This window comes from Abrus precatorius, unplaced genomic scaffold (genome assembly GCF_003935025.1).
Source record: "Abrus precatorius isolate BTA unplaced genomic scaffold, Abrus_2018 Scaffold7, whole genome shotgun sequence".
In the NCBI taxonomy this organism is placed as follows: domain Eukaryota; kingdom Viridiplantae; phylum Streptophyta; class Magnoliopsida; order Fabales; family Fabaceae; genus Abrus; species Abrus precatorius.
The window spans coordinates 24813750-24831031 of record NW_020874417.1 but is presented as its reverse complement, the minus strand read 5'-3'; the positions used below and the strand labels follow the sequence as shown (position 1 = coordinate 24831031).

The window sequence follows — 17282 nt, the reverse complement described above, 5'->3', positions numbered from 1 at the left end:
AATCCTTTAAAAGTGAATATAGATAGTAACTTTGTAGAACTTGACAAGTGATTCATATATCACTTTAATTATTACTGTCAAAGAAGTTGTAAAAGAAACTTATGTTATCATCAATTGTATCATCTTTGACAATCCCTCCTTCCTTACCCATAGTATTTCTAGATGCTACTATGGCCTACTTGCTCCCTCCTTCACCAAATTCACCTCCTACACCTACTTAAGCAAACCAATGAACACTAGAGATGTGCATGGATTGGATTTATAGAAAATTCAAATCTATTTTAATTCCAATTATATAGATTGAATTTTAAACCAAATTTTTTTTAAAACCGATTTAAATTTGGTTATAAAATTTAGATTTGGTTTAAAATTAGTTTTAAATCCGGTTTTAGTCAAAACCAGTTTTATTCTTACACAATATTAACTTTTTTTGGGGAGAGGGGGAAGCTCTAAAAATAGCCATGTTATAAAATAACTTTTTCTCAACTTAAATAAATAGGAACCTTAATAATTTTGCCCTTAAAAAATATTTCAGTGACAACATTATGTTTGATTCTAAACCTGAATCTATGGTAGCAGCATCATTGCACCTCTTTTCTGTTAATTGCCAAAGACTACACATAATGATCAATGCCAAAAGTATGTGCAGCATCATTGTACCTCTTATGCAACACTTAACTGATGTTGATGGCTTATAGAACTTAGAACTTTATATAAATGAAAGATGGAGAGCATCTCTTATAACAAAGGAAATCCTATGCTAACATGATTACAACTTACAACTAGAAAGATAAAACTAAAAAAATTCTAAAATGATAATCAGATGTGTGGCCCATAGGATTGTGGTAATGGCCCTATATATACATGTTCAATCTTTCCTTGCACTAATTAATTGAACCCTTTTTTCCCCTTTTTCATTCTTCCTCGTTCTCTTTATTCCCATCTCTCTTCTCTCTCTCATTTATCTACAAGTAGTTTTGCCTCAAGAATGACCAAGTACAACAAAAATTATGCAACAAGGAGAGAATTTTGACTTTTTGTTCTTCTCGTTTTCTTTTAATTGCTTAAAATCACTAAACCTAAAATCTTTGTAAAGTCTAGAAAAGAGACCAATGATCATAATATAATGAAATGCACAAATTGAGAACAAAGTTAGTAAAATAAAACAGACCAATAATGGTATTAAAACCAATTATAAAATAGCACATAAATTTATAAGAGCATAATAAATACATAAAATGATATCCATCAAGACACCCAATGGAAAAAAATTAAAAACGATAACTAAACAAAGTATCAAGCATCACATAGCGATAAATGAAACCAAAGGCTAGAGAAACATGTACACATTATGTCAGTGGCCCTACTACGATGCTAAAAGTGAATCCTTGTTGCAAGCTGCAATGCGATGTTGCGGTTTGCGAATGAATCACTATTACAAGCCCATCTTCATTGTAGATTGTTGTTAGAGATATAGGGTTTAGAAGAAGAGAAAGAAGAAAATTGGTTTTCTTAAAGTCAAATCTAGTTTTGATATTTTATATCCAATTCTCATCTAGATCTTTTTTCCTGTGGATTGAGTTATCTAGTTCCTTAAAAATCTAGATTTTTAATTCCAGTTGAACTTAAGTTATGGACTAAGTTTTTATATTTGGATTTTTTTGTCCACCCCTAATGAATACAACTATCTTTCCACCAAGTAAGTGGAAGGCACTCACAACATGTTCGTTTACCTTTAACCATAGCATGCTCTTATACATGCCCCAAATCACTCCACACATGCTCCTTCCTCAATCCTCTTTGCAATGCGTCAATGATATTTCTAACTATTCTTTTCATCCTTATCCTCACACTCACACTCTTAGAATGTCTAGGAGGCAATATCTTCCTCTTAAAATCTATCTTCATTTGTTCAAATTGACCTTACCAAGTTTCCTCTCTATTACTATTGACAACAAAATCAAATGGATTCTCTTATTATAAGGAATCATTTCAACATTCCTAAAATACATAGTGATAAAAATCACTAAACCAATCACTAACACTATGAGCATATGCCTAAGATTTCGAAACCAACGGTTTGACCCTCTTAGCATGAAATGTCGCACATGGTAAAGATCCACATAATAAAATCTATTAGCCCTAGAAACAAGCAAATTGTGAAATTTCTTGTTATCTTCAACACTCGATGTGCCTAGTCTTTGAGAAATTGAACAAAACAAAGAGAACACATTAAAGTTAGCTCCTTTGAACATGAATTCAAATACCCAAATTGGCAATAAAGGTGGTAAGTGGGGGAGAAGACATGAGAGACTTGTAAGGGAAGTGAGTGAGGAACAAAGAGTGAGGGAAGGTTGTTGGTAAGGAAAGGAACGTGATGGTAGAGGAAGGGAGCAATGAGGTCGTGGTAGTGGCTGGAAACACTATGGGTGAGAAAGGGAGGGGTTGTATGAAAATAATGGCAGTGACAAAAATCAGTCAGATGAGACCTTATGACAAAATTGTTAGTTAGATTAAAGTATCTAACATTTGCAAATTTGAGGATTAACATGTCTATTTAAAAATTTTAAGAATTAATTTATTCCAAACACACAATTTCATGGACTAATATGAAGGTTTATTCATTCGTAATTGTTATAAAGAGATATTTTATTTTTATAATTAATATACTTATTTTTATATAGGTTAATAAGAGGGGTATAATTACCTTTTTCTAATTCTTTACTTGATAATTCTAAACAAATACTCTTGATAGATACCCACAGGTCATATGCTTTCTTTCTTAGGTGGCTTGTATATATACAAATTGCAGAATCATATACACTAAAATTTATGCACAAACATTTTAAAAAGAATAAACTCAAGAATTAGCCTTAGAAATAATTTCAGTATATATTGAGACCTTGTTGATCTACTATATAACTTCAAACTAACTAAAATCCTAAAACTTTATATTTTGTGTGTGCAAAATAAGTTATATTTACTTCAAGAATAAAGCATGATATATATATATATATATATATATATATATATAAGTATATCAGTATATCACCTGAACTACTAAGACTTTATATAAAAAGCCAAAATATTTACACCCTCTTCAATAGCAGATGTTTTGACCTCAAGAACTTAAGTGGCAGGATATGGCAGTAGATTTTATTCATTAGTGATTTTTGAGGACTTTGCTAATAATCTAGACAAATGGAAAGGGGAAAAAAAAAAAAAAACAAAAGTGTGAGGATGAATTCAATCATATCATAATACCGAACATATTTACAATAATTCATATCCAAGATATAAAGAATGTTATGATGAAAAATCATCCTTCATATTTCTTCTATAGAATTTATATATAAAGCAAACATAGACTAATAGTTTTTTAGTTTCACAAATCACAAGATTGTATTTCTCTTTTAAGACTCATGATTAAAAACAACAAAATAATATAGATTGAGTAATTTATCAGAGATTATGCAATATCAAAAATAAAGAACAAGCAACAACTTGAAATTAAATGCAACCTTTCAAGGATATAAAAAATAGTGTGTGTCATCCACAAAATCATACTCTATCCAAGTAATTGAAACATATCTCATGCATAGGAAATTAAGTTGAAGCAATGTATCAACGCACTAGTTGTAATAATCTTTTATTAAATAATTACTTATATAGCTATAAACTTATATACATATTAAAAATTGCCTTCATCCATTTCTAGGCAAAAAAAAATAAAATTTGCATTTGGAATAGTACTTATGCCTTATGAAGACAAGAACGACTTTATTTTAATGATTGATTGATGAGGTTTCAAAAATTTTTTTGTGATAAATGCATATATGATTGTATCATTGTGAACTCATTCAAATTTGAGCAAATGGATTGGCAAAATATGTTGACTCAGAGGGGATTTTGAGCTTTAGGTTTTGAAAACAAAGGTTGTTTACAATTTTTGTCCTATGTTGATCATTGGTCAAAGTTCACATTTGACTAACTATTTCACAATTAATGAATGAATCATCCTATCGAGGTGTTTCATGATAATGGGTGATGTCAGTTGTGATTCTAAAATGAAAATAATGTAAATAATAATTGTAATATTTGAAATATGAATTAATGAATAAAGCGAAGAATGATCAAATTACAAAGTCCCAATGGAGATGAGACTGATTTCACTTGACATGTCCTGAGTTTAAAGGTACGAAAGTCTAGTATCACAATTTTGAGAGATAATGTGTTGTGCAATTGAGATTTTGGATAGAGACAATTTGAACTTATTCTCCTACTATTTTGCTATGAAGAATTAGTTAAATAGGAAATTTAATTAATTATTGGGTTAAACAACAAATTTAATTGAAGACTATATTGTAATATTAAAAATTTATTTTAACAATGACATGACAACATTAATATACTTGACATATTTATTCTAAGTCACGTTGAGAGGGTATTCTAATATCCTAAACTACGAGGGTACCAAGAAATGCCCAAAATAAAATAGAAACAAAATAGATCCCTTCCTTGACACATGGTTAAAAGGAGGGAGGCAAAAATAACTTTAGCTTAAGCTTTATTTGAGAGTTTAGAGGAAAAGAAAAGGAAAGTGTTTGAAGGATAAGGGAGAAGAAACTTAAAATTAATACTCCATATTGAAGAAACTTAAAAACATGATTATAAGAATTTTGGAGGGTTTATAAACTATTTTATCTCTTATAAAATATCTCAAACAAGGAATTACATGATTAACACTTTCTTTGATACTTGGAAAGTAATTAAGAAAAAAAAAATACTTTTTGTTTCTTTCTTTGTTTCCATAAAAAGAAAAAAAATATTTACATACATTTATCTAAAATATCTTCTTCAGTTCATCGTTATAAAAATAGAGAAGAGAAATAATTTTTATTATTCATATGGCATTTATTCTTCTCACTTAAAGATAATAAAATTTTGTTTTTAACTAAACTTATAAAGGAAATAAATTTTTGTTTTTCAATAAAAGACAAATATTTTTATCAAAAATATAAATTTTTTAATTCTAACATACTAAATATTTTTTTTTATCACTTTTTATTTTATTTTATTTCATATTTTTGTTTTTCTTGAAATTGTTGTTATACATATAAGACAAAATGAAACATTCTCAGTTATGTCCTCTTATCCTCTTTAACTTTTTCCCCTCCTAATTTTTGAACTTCTTTAACAATTTTAGTGAGTATCCTTAAGCTTCTTCACTTCATACCATGTAAGGGTGTGAAATATGAATTAAGCTTTTTGATAATCTTTTATCATCTTATGGTGGATTAAAATAAATATGCTTTCACACTTTGCAAGCTCCTTTAAATCATTGAGAAAACTTCTTTTGAAGTTTTTGTGATGGATTGTGGTTACTACTTTTGGACTTGTTTGATAATATTTTTTTCAAAAAAAGTAAAAAAAGGATTTCATAACCCATCAAGTAGTTTCCTTTGCCCAACATAACCTTTGTTGCAACCATTTTAGAGTGTTATCATCATATCCCTTTTTTTTTTCACTGGAGCGATGCATTTTGTATATGTTTATGAGCATTATTATCTTCACTATTCATCAACTATATGAAATTTGAAGTTCAATAAATTATTTCCATCAAATCTCAGTCAAAGTTTAAATAAGAAAGTTAATTTTATAATATTGTAAATATTTACAATTCAAATTCAATTTTCTATTATAAAAATATTATATTCCTAGTTCTTATACCTTAAAAAAAAATAACAAATATATAACATTTTTATTTAATTAAAATTCAAGCAATGAATATAAATGTAAGTATTTAAATATAAAAATTAAAATTATCAGCCATATGAATATAAGTTTAAGAATATGTATTTTTTTTTAAAGTATAAACATAAAAATTTACGACAGACTACCTGTACTAAAACAATTATTGGAAGAAGAGTGGGTATGTAGACTTATGAAATACAAAAGAAAGAAAAAGGAAGAAACTAAGACAAAACAAAGTAAACAAAAATGAATATTTGTTTGAATTGTTAATTTACATACTTCAACTACAAATTTGTAGTCAAATAATTTGAATACATTTAAGTTACACTTATTATATTTGCTCAAACAAAGTATAACTGCAATACATGGAAAGTGACAAAACACAAGATGTCTTAACATTTTAGTCTTTTGCATGTATATTGAAAAGGATCACACATTCTTTTTATTACTAATAAATCACTAGTTTTTGTGCAATTATTCTAAAGAAAGGATGTTGTGCTTGTGCAAAAGGTAGACACTCTCATTTTAACTTTGATTCAAGACCATTATTTTCACTCTAAATAGTTGAGATGACAATTCAATTTGTAAAAAATATGGGAGACTAGTGTATCACTTTAAGCAGTTATTTGTATTTTTATTGGTTTTGTTTTGCATGTTCTCCTTCATATCCTCCTTTGTGTTTTGCATGGTAAATTTTAACATCCTCCCTTCTTTTCAAAAGAAAGTTGGAGGATGAGTATACATTCATTTTTACTGTTGATAGTAGTTATAAAAAATTGGATTGATAGGATTAAGAGTTGTTAAAATAATGATAACCTATTGCAATCGGTGAACCCTTCACAATCCCAAGCATATTATCTTCCTGTCATTAGTCTCGACACAATGCTCTTAGTCTCTTGTATAGGTGAAAGGTTGAGGCTATTGAAATAGGAGTTGGAGTTTGTGAAAAAAGAGACATAATTGTCTGGAGGTATTTCATCTTCTTCAACAACTTTTTGTCTTCTCTGGTGACAATAATGAAGAGTTTTGTTTTCAAAGGTTGAGATAAGATAGTGAGAATCAGAGAAGAAGGTGAAGTAAGAGACTCCTCAGTTATGACTCTTATACTCTTGCATGCGTGAGAGACTCATGCTATTAGAATCGAAGTTAGAGTTTATAGAGTAGGGAGACAAAGAGAGTTATAATTGTCTTCTCTAGTACTATTTTATTTTCTCCAACAACTTTTCATCTCCTCTAATGACATTAATAGAGGGTTTTGTTTAGATGAGGAAATGAGACGGTGAGAATTAGAGGAGAAGGTGAGGTCGGAGACTCCTCAGTTAGGACTCTCATACTATTGCATAAGTGAGAAGTTAAGGCTGTTAAAATTAGAATTGAAGTCTCATAAAAAAAGAGATGAAGAGAATTATAACTATCTTCTCTAGCAAAATTTTGTATTCTCTGATAATTTTTTATCTTCCCCAATTTATCTTCTCTAATGATCTTTCACTCGCAATATTTTTGTTGTGCTTACATTCCATCTTCTTTAGCAATATTCTTTCATCCAATTATTTTACTTATTTATGTGATAATTAATTTGTAATATTAACTATTAAATTAAATATTATTAAATCTAATAAGAAAGTTGGTGCTTACATCCTCTTACTTTATTTTGAAAAATAAGGAAGAAAGTTAGAATTCACTAATTTGCATGTAGCGTGTGCGTTCACTTTTTTTATGAATACATCGTTTTATTTTATTTTATTTTTGTCTACGGCACATGCCCCTTCCTTGTTGGGCTAAGTTACTATAGGGTGGGCTGTTGGGTCAAACTCTAGCCCATGTAAACATGCACTCATTTTACATGATCCTGACCCAAACACTACTTAAACTTTATATATCCTGATCCTAATCATGACATGCATGCACGCAGCCCACAAATTTGACGGCAAGATCATGGAACTAAAGACTAGAGACACGAACAATATCACCCACAGAGGTTCAAATAAATCGAGAGATAAACAAAAGAATAAAATGGTTTTATTTCCGTTAAACCGAAAAATAAATAATTACCTTGTCCCATATTAAAGAATGTTAGTACACATTTTATATACATCCAAAAACACACTTTGAGCATTAGAGGAAGCTACTACAAAGTAATTTTCAACTGAGTGTGGGGTAAGGGTGGCGGTGGTGCATGAGCAACATGGCCAACGACGTCGTTTTCAGCCAAAGTGCAGCGCCCACGACTGCGTCCAGGAACGGTGGAACATGGGTTTGTTTGAGAACCTTGCACGGGGCCTCTTGGTAGTGATTGTAGAATTAGCTTCTTCTGCAACATTTCATCCTCTTTTAATGGCCTAAATGCCCATATTTGCTGTAAACCCAGTAGCATAATTGTTGTGAGAACAAACATCTTCGTGTAGCGACCCATTATTGTGATGAGGGAATTGAACTTCAGCAAACGCAATGAAAATCAAGGTTTCTAAAATTTCAAAAAATGCGGAGATATTATAGTACTAGGATGGATGTGGATATTATGTATGAATTTATATACATGTAAGGATATAATAAGCAAGCTGCTATTTCTTGAACGATTTGCTTTGACCAAAAGCCGCGGTTTGAAGTTTAGGAGTAAATGAAGGTGCAGAAAATATAGATGAAACTCCGCGAAATTTCCTTTGAAATGCAAAGTCCTAGTTGAATGAGTCCCCTAACCCCTAACTTGGTTTATTCGTGTTCAACATTTCTACTTTACGAAACTTTCGTTTTGTCATGCACACTTTATTTTAAGTATTAAGCTTAAAGTCTTCGCCGCTGACCAACGACCATGACTATGTCAAGTTATCAATCGCTCTTATCTCTTTGATACCACTTTAGAGTTGGGTTTGGGCTTGGGCTTGGGCCTTGTTTTGCACACACTGCACAATCTAACCTGTTATAGGATTCTCTCTAAAAGGAGTAGCAATTGTCTCCATTGTATAATCCATATTAACAGCAACAACAGCTATCGGTTGACCAAAAAACCAAACTCAGACACTCGGTTTCTGAACACACAAAAAATGGTGATGAATTGATTATTTCTGGAAAATGTCCCAAAAGAATACATCCAATGACGTACAAACATTTAAAATGGAAAATCCCAGCGAATATGCCACGATTCTAAGAATTTAAAGATAATATTGACCAAATAAGAATTACGCCTTTGATATATTATTGCATGTTGTATGTGTTAAATGTTCTATATTTTTGAAATTTCTTAACAGGTTTTTTAAAATTAATGATGACATAATTATTTTTAAGTATGGTATATGAGTGAATGTTAATCCATCTCTGATTAAAGACAAATCATCGATGTTTAATGTACACGTTTTCCTAGCCACCTAACTAAAGCAACTGACATTAACATAGTCTTCTAATAATGTTCGTTAGAATCCATTAGACAATACACAGGACATGCTCGGCTCACTGCTACACAATCCTTTTAATTACCCTTTTTTGTGGTCGAAATCCTTTAGATTACCTGAATTCAATATGAATTTTCCTAGGATACGTTTCTAAAGTCAACTTAATTAAATAGCCATTCAACAAAAAAAAAAACTTAAATAAAAACTCATTAGTGTGTTTAAATATAAAATTTAATAAAATAAAAAACATTTTATTAAACTTCTCCATTAAACTTAAGTTAGAAAAGCTTGTAAAAAGATAACATTATTTTCTTAAATTCAAAGAAACTCTAAAATCTCTTCCAACACCCTTCATTCAAAGCACAAATTCCATGTTAAAAAACGTTCACAAAATATGTTAACGATTTAACAATAAAAATATAATTTTGCAGTAACTAAGTATATTAAATAATATATTTACCATTAAATACTTCTTATCTTATACATTTTAGTATCATGAGAAAGTACTAATAAATATTCTTAAGACACTTGTTAAGGATTCAAAGATTGACAGAAGTAAATAAAATTAAAACTTAGTAAATAAAATTAAAACTTAGCAAATTTCATACATAAAAAATGCTGACATAGATAAAGAGACCCTTCAATTTATACAGAACACACTCAAATATGTGCCCACTTTCAGTATCAGTATGGAAAACGATACATTCATGCAGCACCGCAGCAGCATACCCAAATTATGCCTATTGCTCCGTGTAGAGCACAAAGTACTCCCCATGGAAATGTAAGGAAGTACTACTGAAAACAAGAGAAAACTAACAACAAAGACATTTAAAAATGACAGGAAAAAGAAAAAGTAACACTTTCAATATTCCACAGGAGACAGTCTTGCTTAAAACAAGAACACCTACAACATGATAGAATTTAGCTTAAGCATGAAACACTTAAACTAACGATTCGTCGGGAAAATTAACACTTTGAAACATTAAAACACAAATTTGAACACACGGGTGCAATCCCATCGTCTATCTACTACATCATTTAGTAACCAAATAAAACACAAGTAAATACATTTTGGCTCATCTTCATTAGCTGGAAAGTGGTCAAATCTATCCCACGAAAGGAACTCGTTCCGTTAACAGGCAATATCAATGTGAATGCAAGGCTTTTCTGCCAGATTAAATTATAATATTATCCTCTCTTGCAATATGTTAGCAATAGAAAATCTATTGATTTAGTTAACAACAACACATGCTTAAACAAGATTTTCTTGCTTTTGCTCCAATGATTCTCAATCTACTTATTGCTATTAGTCTAAACACCCTTCATATGAAATCTTGTCTATCAAAATTTCCAAAATTGAGAATGAGCCTAAAAACGAATCACCAAATTAATGCGTATTACTAACTATTATTTAAGTAGGATTCCCAACCATTTTTTTCTAATTTATTTCCTTTCCTCAAGACGTCTTCTCTTTGGTTCTCTTGATATTGACTCATCCTGCACAATATGATAAAATGTCAAATCAAATAAATGAAAAATGAGATAATAATTCCATTTCATTTTGTGATTTTTATTTCAGTAAACAAATTTTACATCACAGACATAACAGACAGGAAGAGGAGAAACCTTGACAGAAGATTATCATCGGCAACACCCAACATTCTCACTGCCAATAATCCAGCATTAGTTGCATTATTGACTGCAACAGTGGCAACGGGGACACCTCTTGGCATCTGCACAGCCAACAATTATATTTGTAAGCAAGAAAATAAAACAGTAGTGTTTGGTTCAGTCTTTTTGAACTCTTGGGTTGTATGGAAGCTCTATTTTTTAGCTTCTGCTTATTTGACTATTTTTACTTTTGAAAGCTTTTCTAAAATTGTGTTTGCCCTAACCTTTCCTTTTAAGGAGAAACAAAGCTCAAAAGAATTGAGCCAAACACTACCTACATGTAATGAAGCAGCTTTAATAATTGCAAAAGATCACTGCAGGTACAATGTCCTACTTCCTACACCAATTGAGGAAGTCATTGGCACTGATTTAACTACCTAGCAGAGAAGATTAGTATGACAGAATACCGTGTATGACCATGATTCCATCTCTTCAGTTAATCCATTGTGTTACTCAAGACAGAGATAAAGCAAGGCAAAACAAGGGTAATTTTCAAGATGACCAAAAGGAAACCAACTCGAGCTCCAATGAGATTGAACCAAAGAAGTGACGAGAGAATTGTGACAAGAAATGTGATTCTATGCAGGATGCAACATTCCCCATAATAAGCACAGTGATTGAAAATCTGTTTTCAAATATGTAGGTTAACTGATTGTCAGTACTAATTTTCAAGTGCTTCAGGCAGTTGCTGAACTCATCACGTGCTGCATCTTGAAACAATATATATTATTTTTTTTTCACAAATTGCTCCTAGAAACATAACAAGGTTGCTTTTAAAAGCAAACATCTAGAATTCATTTGTTTTAGCCTTTTACACAAGGCATCTCTCATTCACATACAATATTTAACCTAATATTAACATTCATAAAGTTACCAGAATCCTTATTGGCAGCAAGTTCTAGATAGTAGAAGAAACTTCTAAATAGTGCCAATTTTCTGAAAGAAGTCATAACTCAAATTCATTCATTTGTCCTTTTTGTGAACTAACGGCATATTATTAACTCACCATTAGAAAGGAAATCCTAGAAATCAGTTAAAGTAATTACGTTGAGCATGGAAAATTGGTAAGTAATGAATATTTAAACATCATTGAAAAGTATACCTGGACAATTGACAAAAGTGAATCAAGCCCATCCAGGGTAGAAGCACGCACAGGAACACCAATGACAGGCAAGGGAGTTAGTGCAGCAACCATACCTGAAATTTAAAAGCTTAATTAATTTCAAAAAGAAAATCAAACCAAACAAAATTACAATAATTTACCTGGCAAGTGAGCTGCCCCACCAGCACCAGCAATAATGACTTGTATGCCTCGTTCACGAGCTGATGAGGCATAAGAAAACATCAATTCCGGTGTCCGATGTGCTGAAACTATTCTTACCTGAAATAGACTTAGTTAAGGATAAACAAGTTCATACAAAAACCCTCCACGGAAATTAAAACAATTTTACCTCATGAGGCACACCAAACGTCTCCAAGATTTCAGCAGCACTTTTCATAACAGGCAGATCTGAATCAGAACCCATTATGATTCCCACACGTGGAGCAACTATATTTGACAAAGAAAACAAAGCATAATTAAGTGCAAGAATAACAAAATTTTAACTTCAAAATTTCAAATACAGTGCTCCTCTCCATTTTCCTTAATTAGAAGAGAAAGTTAGTTTTCAATTTCATCAAAGATTTCATAACAAAGATAAAGAAAGTACAACTGAAAGCGATATATGAATGAGATAAATAATATTCCACTTCCATAATCTTATTTTATTTTCTCAATTCATCAGCCACCAACAATATTTTTTGCAAAATAAGGGGAAGAAACAAGCAATTTGTCTCACCAGATTCATAAGGTAACATTCAACTTTGTCAGATTTCCTCAGGATTAAGATAATGAAACACACAATAATAGAATTTTCCCAATAAACTAGGAAATCCAAAAAAGAATGTAAAAATATCAAATGACTTAAAAATGAACAAAAAATCACGGTAAAAAGACTAATTTTGCTTCAATGACAGAAAAGGGGGTAAAATTCAACAAAAAAAAGTAGCCATGTGCAATATGGCCAAAGATCTAAATTGATAATCAATATTTTTTAATTCACATTCACCTTCCTAACATAATGACTCGCAAAAATGAGGCATTATTTTTTAGTATTCTACATTATAATTAAAGCTGAATTTAAAAAAAAATAAAAAATTGAATACCCATATTATGGAGTGACTAGCCATATGAGGTGTAAATCAAGTGTATGAGTCATCAAAAAGAAGTTTTGATAGGGCAACTAGTGAGACATGTCCAACACATATCGCACAAGCGTCAAGAAAGTGACAAAAACTGCTTTGACACCTCAACTACCGAGTTTTCATGCTTCAGAAACTGATAGATGCTTCAAATACTACACATATCCTAAGTCTAAGTAAATTGGTTATGTAGCTATAAACTATTCGCTGTACATATAAAATTATTGCATGAGTTGATCAGATATAAAATGAAGAAAACCATTTTTCTTCATTGGTCTAGCAACATGAAATCACTAACTACAAATACAAGCGAAGAAAAGTCTTTGTCACTGACCTGCAGTCTTGTCATCTAATATTTTCCCTTCTACCATTGTTGCAAGATTGCTTTCAATATTGCCAAGGGAAGTCCCAACAATGGTTATATGCCCCATCTTCCGTTGCTTTCTCATTTCTGACAAAGTGTCATGACAATAATATTTACTAGTCATACAAGTGATTAAACAGCAACAACTGAGAAGGGAGTGATCAACCGTAACATTGTTGCTTAACCAGAAGTTTACCTGGCTTATCATACCAATGAACAGTAGCCCCAGGGATGGTCAATGCTCTTCTGAGCAATTGATGAGCTAATTGAAAACCAAGCTCCCCCTAAAATCAATTAGCAAATTTAATGGACTATAATCTGAGAACTAACTAGAATGTTCTTCTAAAAACAAGTAAATAACTAATGAGAGCACTCAATAGCCTTAAGGTGTATAACCATCATTCAACTATGAACCAAGAATATAACAAGAAAAGAGTAAACCATTTTGTTCAGATTCATGACAGCAGCGAAGATTGTACATCTAATTTGACTTTCATACCTTCTGACAAACACTTAATTTAATTTCCTACTACATCATTTTTACATTTTCATTTTCTGCATAGAATAATGAGAAATATACAGTTCCTTAGTAATAACACCACTCCCTCCCAACCAAGCACCTAAAAATATTAATAACAATGACAACAACAATAATAATAAACATAATTAATTCCAAGCAAATATAGTAGTATGATTTCAGCAGGGATAGAAGAAAACCAGATTTATTTTTTTCAAATTTGGGAAGGAAAATAGGAAAATATTAAATGCTAATAGTACCTCTTCTTCACCTAATACATTGTACATTATAGCTGCTGGAGTTTTCATCGATGGATCACCAAGGGGAAGACCAACAACAGCTCGCAAGTGTTGCTCAAATTGTGAGGTATAGCAAGATTCAATTGTGTGATGCCCACTATTGTGAGGTCTAGGCGCTACTTCATTTAATAAAATCTGAGAAGAAACATAGACACAACAAACAAATGTAATACTTTTGCAACAGCAGAAAATTAACTAGTAAAACAAAGTCAATGTAGCAGTCAAGAAAAGAAAGAACATCAAGGCATGTCCAGAGTAATGAAGAAATAAATTCACCACCTGTCCATCACTAGTCAAGAACAGTTCGACTGCGAACACACCAGCACCTTCTAGAGAGTTAACAGCATTGAAAGCAACTTCAGTGGCACGCTCCCTAATTTTCCATTTCACATTAGCTGGAGCCTTGACTATGTGACATATGTTATCCCTAGAATAAAAAATTAATCTTTAAGCAAATATATAATAAGGAAGCTCAAATGATACATTACTGATTTATTCAAATTACCATAACCTAGGTTAATCTGAGGTAAATCTTGATTTAAAACCTTCCATATTAATGGCATTTATGTGTTCTACACGTTACCTGTGAATAGTTTCAACAACAGGATAGCATGAAATAGAATTGTCTCTTCCTCTCGCCACAATGACAGCTAGTTCCTGCCATTTTTTTTGGAACAAAGTATGTAAGAAAATCCTTAAACTTGTAAACATCATGACAAAATTGGGTAGTTTTAAGAAATTAAAGACTTTTTTTGACAAATCGAAAGACATTTTTTAGAAAAGTAAACTGCATGCAAGCACTATGAAGTGTAATCATAATTTTTTGAAAGGGAGACAGTTTAAAAGTAGGAGCATTTTGCAAGTGCATAATATGGCATTGGAATAAGTTACATTTTAAAAAGATTGTTACTGCAGGTAAGCACCACAGGGACTATTACTGGAAAAAGAAGAGCATGCAATTATCTGATTGAGAACCATAGTCAAGAACAGAAACAACCATTTTAAGGAACCCAGTATATTGATCATTTTAAGACTTGTTAGCTTAACATCAGCAATATCACCTTCTATTCTACAATTAGTGAATTGAGGATTGAAAAAAGTACCATCTTAATTTAGATATTGACCTTGACAAAAGGTGCCCATTTTTCAGCATATAAACCACGATCAAATCCTCCTAGGGCTGCAAAGTTGGGGGTAGGGGTGGTGTAAATAAGAAAATGTAAAAGGTAAAAAGTGAGCACATATCAAATAGACAGAAGGACAATCTTGAACTCAAAGATAAGTTTTTACTATTCTCCTTTTCTCAAAGAAAGGAAAACAAAACAAAAATAAAAACTAATTACCATCCACGGCAGAAGGAAGTTCCTCTTCACTTTTAGCGACAACATTTCCTCGTCCATCATAAGCTAATCTCCTACTCTTGATCATAAGAGGATAGCCAAAGAGCTCTCCAACTTTTTTAGCACCTTCAAGATCATCTATCTGTTCAATGAATTAATCGTGCATCTTCAAATTAGTATCCTAAAGTTGAATTTCAAATACTTTTAACTAATATAAACAGTACAAACCCGCTTAAATTCAGGAAGTGGAATGCCATGCTGTGAGAAGTGAACCTTCTGTTGATACTTATCCTGTCATACATTCAATAGTCATGTCAAGGAAATCATTCAGAGAACATTATTCTTATCTTCAAAAAGATTGAAATTAGTGAGTCTATAATGAGAAAAATCATCCTACTACAATGGCAATAATTTATGCAAGAGGTGGAAATATCTAGTTGTTCATCTTCTCAGTTAATAGCACAAGCCAAAACTAGTAAAGTAACTACCTGAATAATTCGAATTGTAGAGGCTTTGGGTTGGCAGTCAACTCCTTGTTTCTCAAGTTTTTCCAATGTAGCAACATCAACATGTTCAATTTCAACGGTCAATACTCCACATCTGACCATCATACTTTCCAATAAGTGAAGCAGAAAATGACAAATTCAAAATAATATGTATTACATAAAAACTTGAACCTCTTGGCAAATTCCTCAACCGTAGTGCTGTCATCAAAGCTTCCAACCATATGATGATAAGCCAGGGAACTGGCGGGGCAGTTCTTTTGTGGATCTAAAACCATGACCTTAATGGCCATCTCAGAAGCAGCTTGACATAGCATACGACCAAGTTGACCTCCTCCCAAAACCCCAACGACAACTTCAGATAGTCCATGAACAGGTAACTCATTATTCCTACACACCCCAACAACAGGGTGAATCAATTTTTTGGGCTTTTCATGACATTTTCAATTTCAGAAACTTTGAGAATAGATATTTTACATTAAAACCAAAAACGCTGAAAAGGGTAATAATCGGAACAAGTATAAAACAAACCCCATTAATAAAAATGCAAAATTTAACCTTAGAGAAACTGCATCATGTGTAGTTGCTTGACAAGAGATTTGGGGCGTGTGACAATGCTTTAGCTTGAAAGAAGATATAAGAGAGGGTTGTTCCATGTAGAAACCGAGAGAAGGGTTTGTCTTGGTAGAGGAATGACAGGGTCTGAAGGCAAAAGCAGAGACGTTGTTGTGCCCTGACAACACTATGCGTGCACTGAGAAGCATACTCAAAACCTCAGTTTTCGCAGCAAGAAAACAGCTTCCTAGTATGTGAGAATGTGTCTTGTCTTGAAGCCTACACAACACAACACACCGAAAACCGATTTGGCTTAGAGGGAAAGCTGACAAGATTCCCTTCCAACAAATGAAAATTAATATTTTACTTTTAGGTTGCCAATAGGCAACAGCCGGCCGAGTCAGCGGCTGATTAGATGATGGACAAGTGCTTTAACCGTTAAGATTTTTGCGATCAGTATTAACCCTGTAATCGTTTATAATCCAAACAATATATATATTTTTTAATTGATAAATATTTTTAAAACACCTTTTACTTTAAATCACTCAAAATTTTATTATATTAAACTAGGAAGTGAACTGTGTGATACACGGATAAATTATTATGTTATAATATAATATTATAATTAATAATTATAAAATAAAAAATAATT

General features: G+C 31.6%; 1 protein-coding gene across 3 annotated transcripts; it reads right to left on the bottom strand.

Annotated features, from left to right (window-relative positions):
* Window positions 1–10240: 10240 nt before the first annotated feature.
* Window positions 10241–16976, bottom strand: LOC113872785 (phosphoribosylaminoimidazole carboxylase, chloroplastic-like). 3 transcript variants are annotated; one of them, XM_027510604.1, is made up of 16 exons: window positions 16634–16976; window positions 16250–16465; window positions 16061–16172; window positions 15801–15863; window positions 15576–15714; window positions 15357–15412; window positions 14816–14889; window positions 14512–14659; window positions 14194–14367; window positions 13613–13700; window positions 13387–13503; window positions 12263–12360; window positions 12075–12192; window positions 11914–12008; window positions 10767–10873; window positions 10241–10637 (listed from the first exon to the last, which is right to left on the bottom strand). In XM_027510604.1, exons 1-16 carry the CDS (start codon window positions 16837–16839, stop codon window positions 10541–10543), a joined length of 1908 nt encoding a protein of 635 aa, XP_027366405.1. In that variant the 5' UTR covers window positions 16840–16976; the 3' UTR covers window positions 10241–10540. The 3 variants fall into 3 exon arrangements, with proteins under 3 accessions (XP_027366405.1, XP_027366406.1, XP_027366407.1); XM_027510605.1 differs by lacking the exons at window positions 15801–15863; window positions 16061–16172; window positions 16250–16465; window positions 16634–16976 and having other exon boundaries at window positions 15336–15412; window positions 15576–15639; XM_027510606.1 differs by lacking the exons at window positions 14194–14367; window positions 14512–14659; window positions 14816–14889; ... (4 more) ...; window positions 16250–16465; window positions 16634–16976 and adding an exon at window positions 13997–14038.
* Between the last annotated feature and the right edge of the window lie 306 nt (window positions 16977–17282).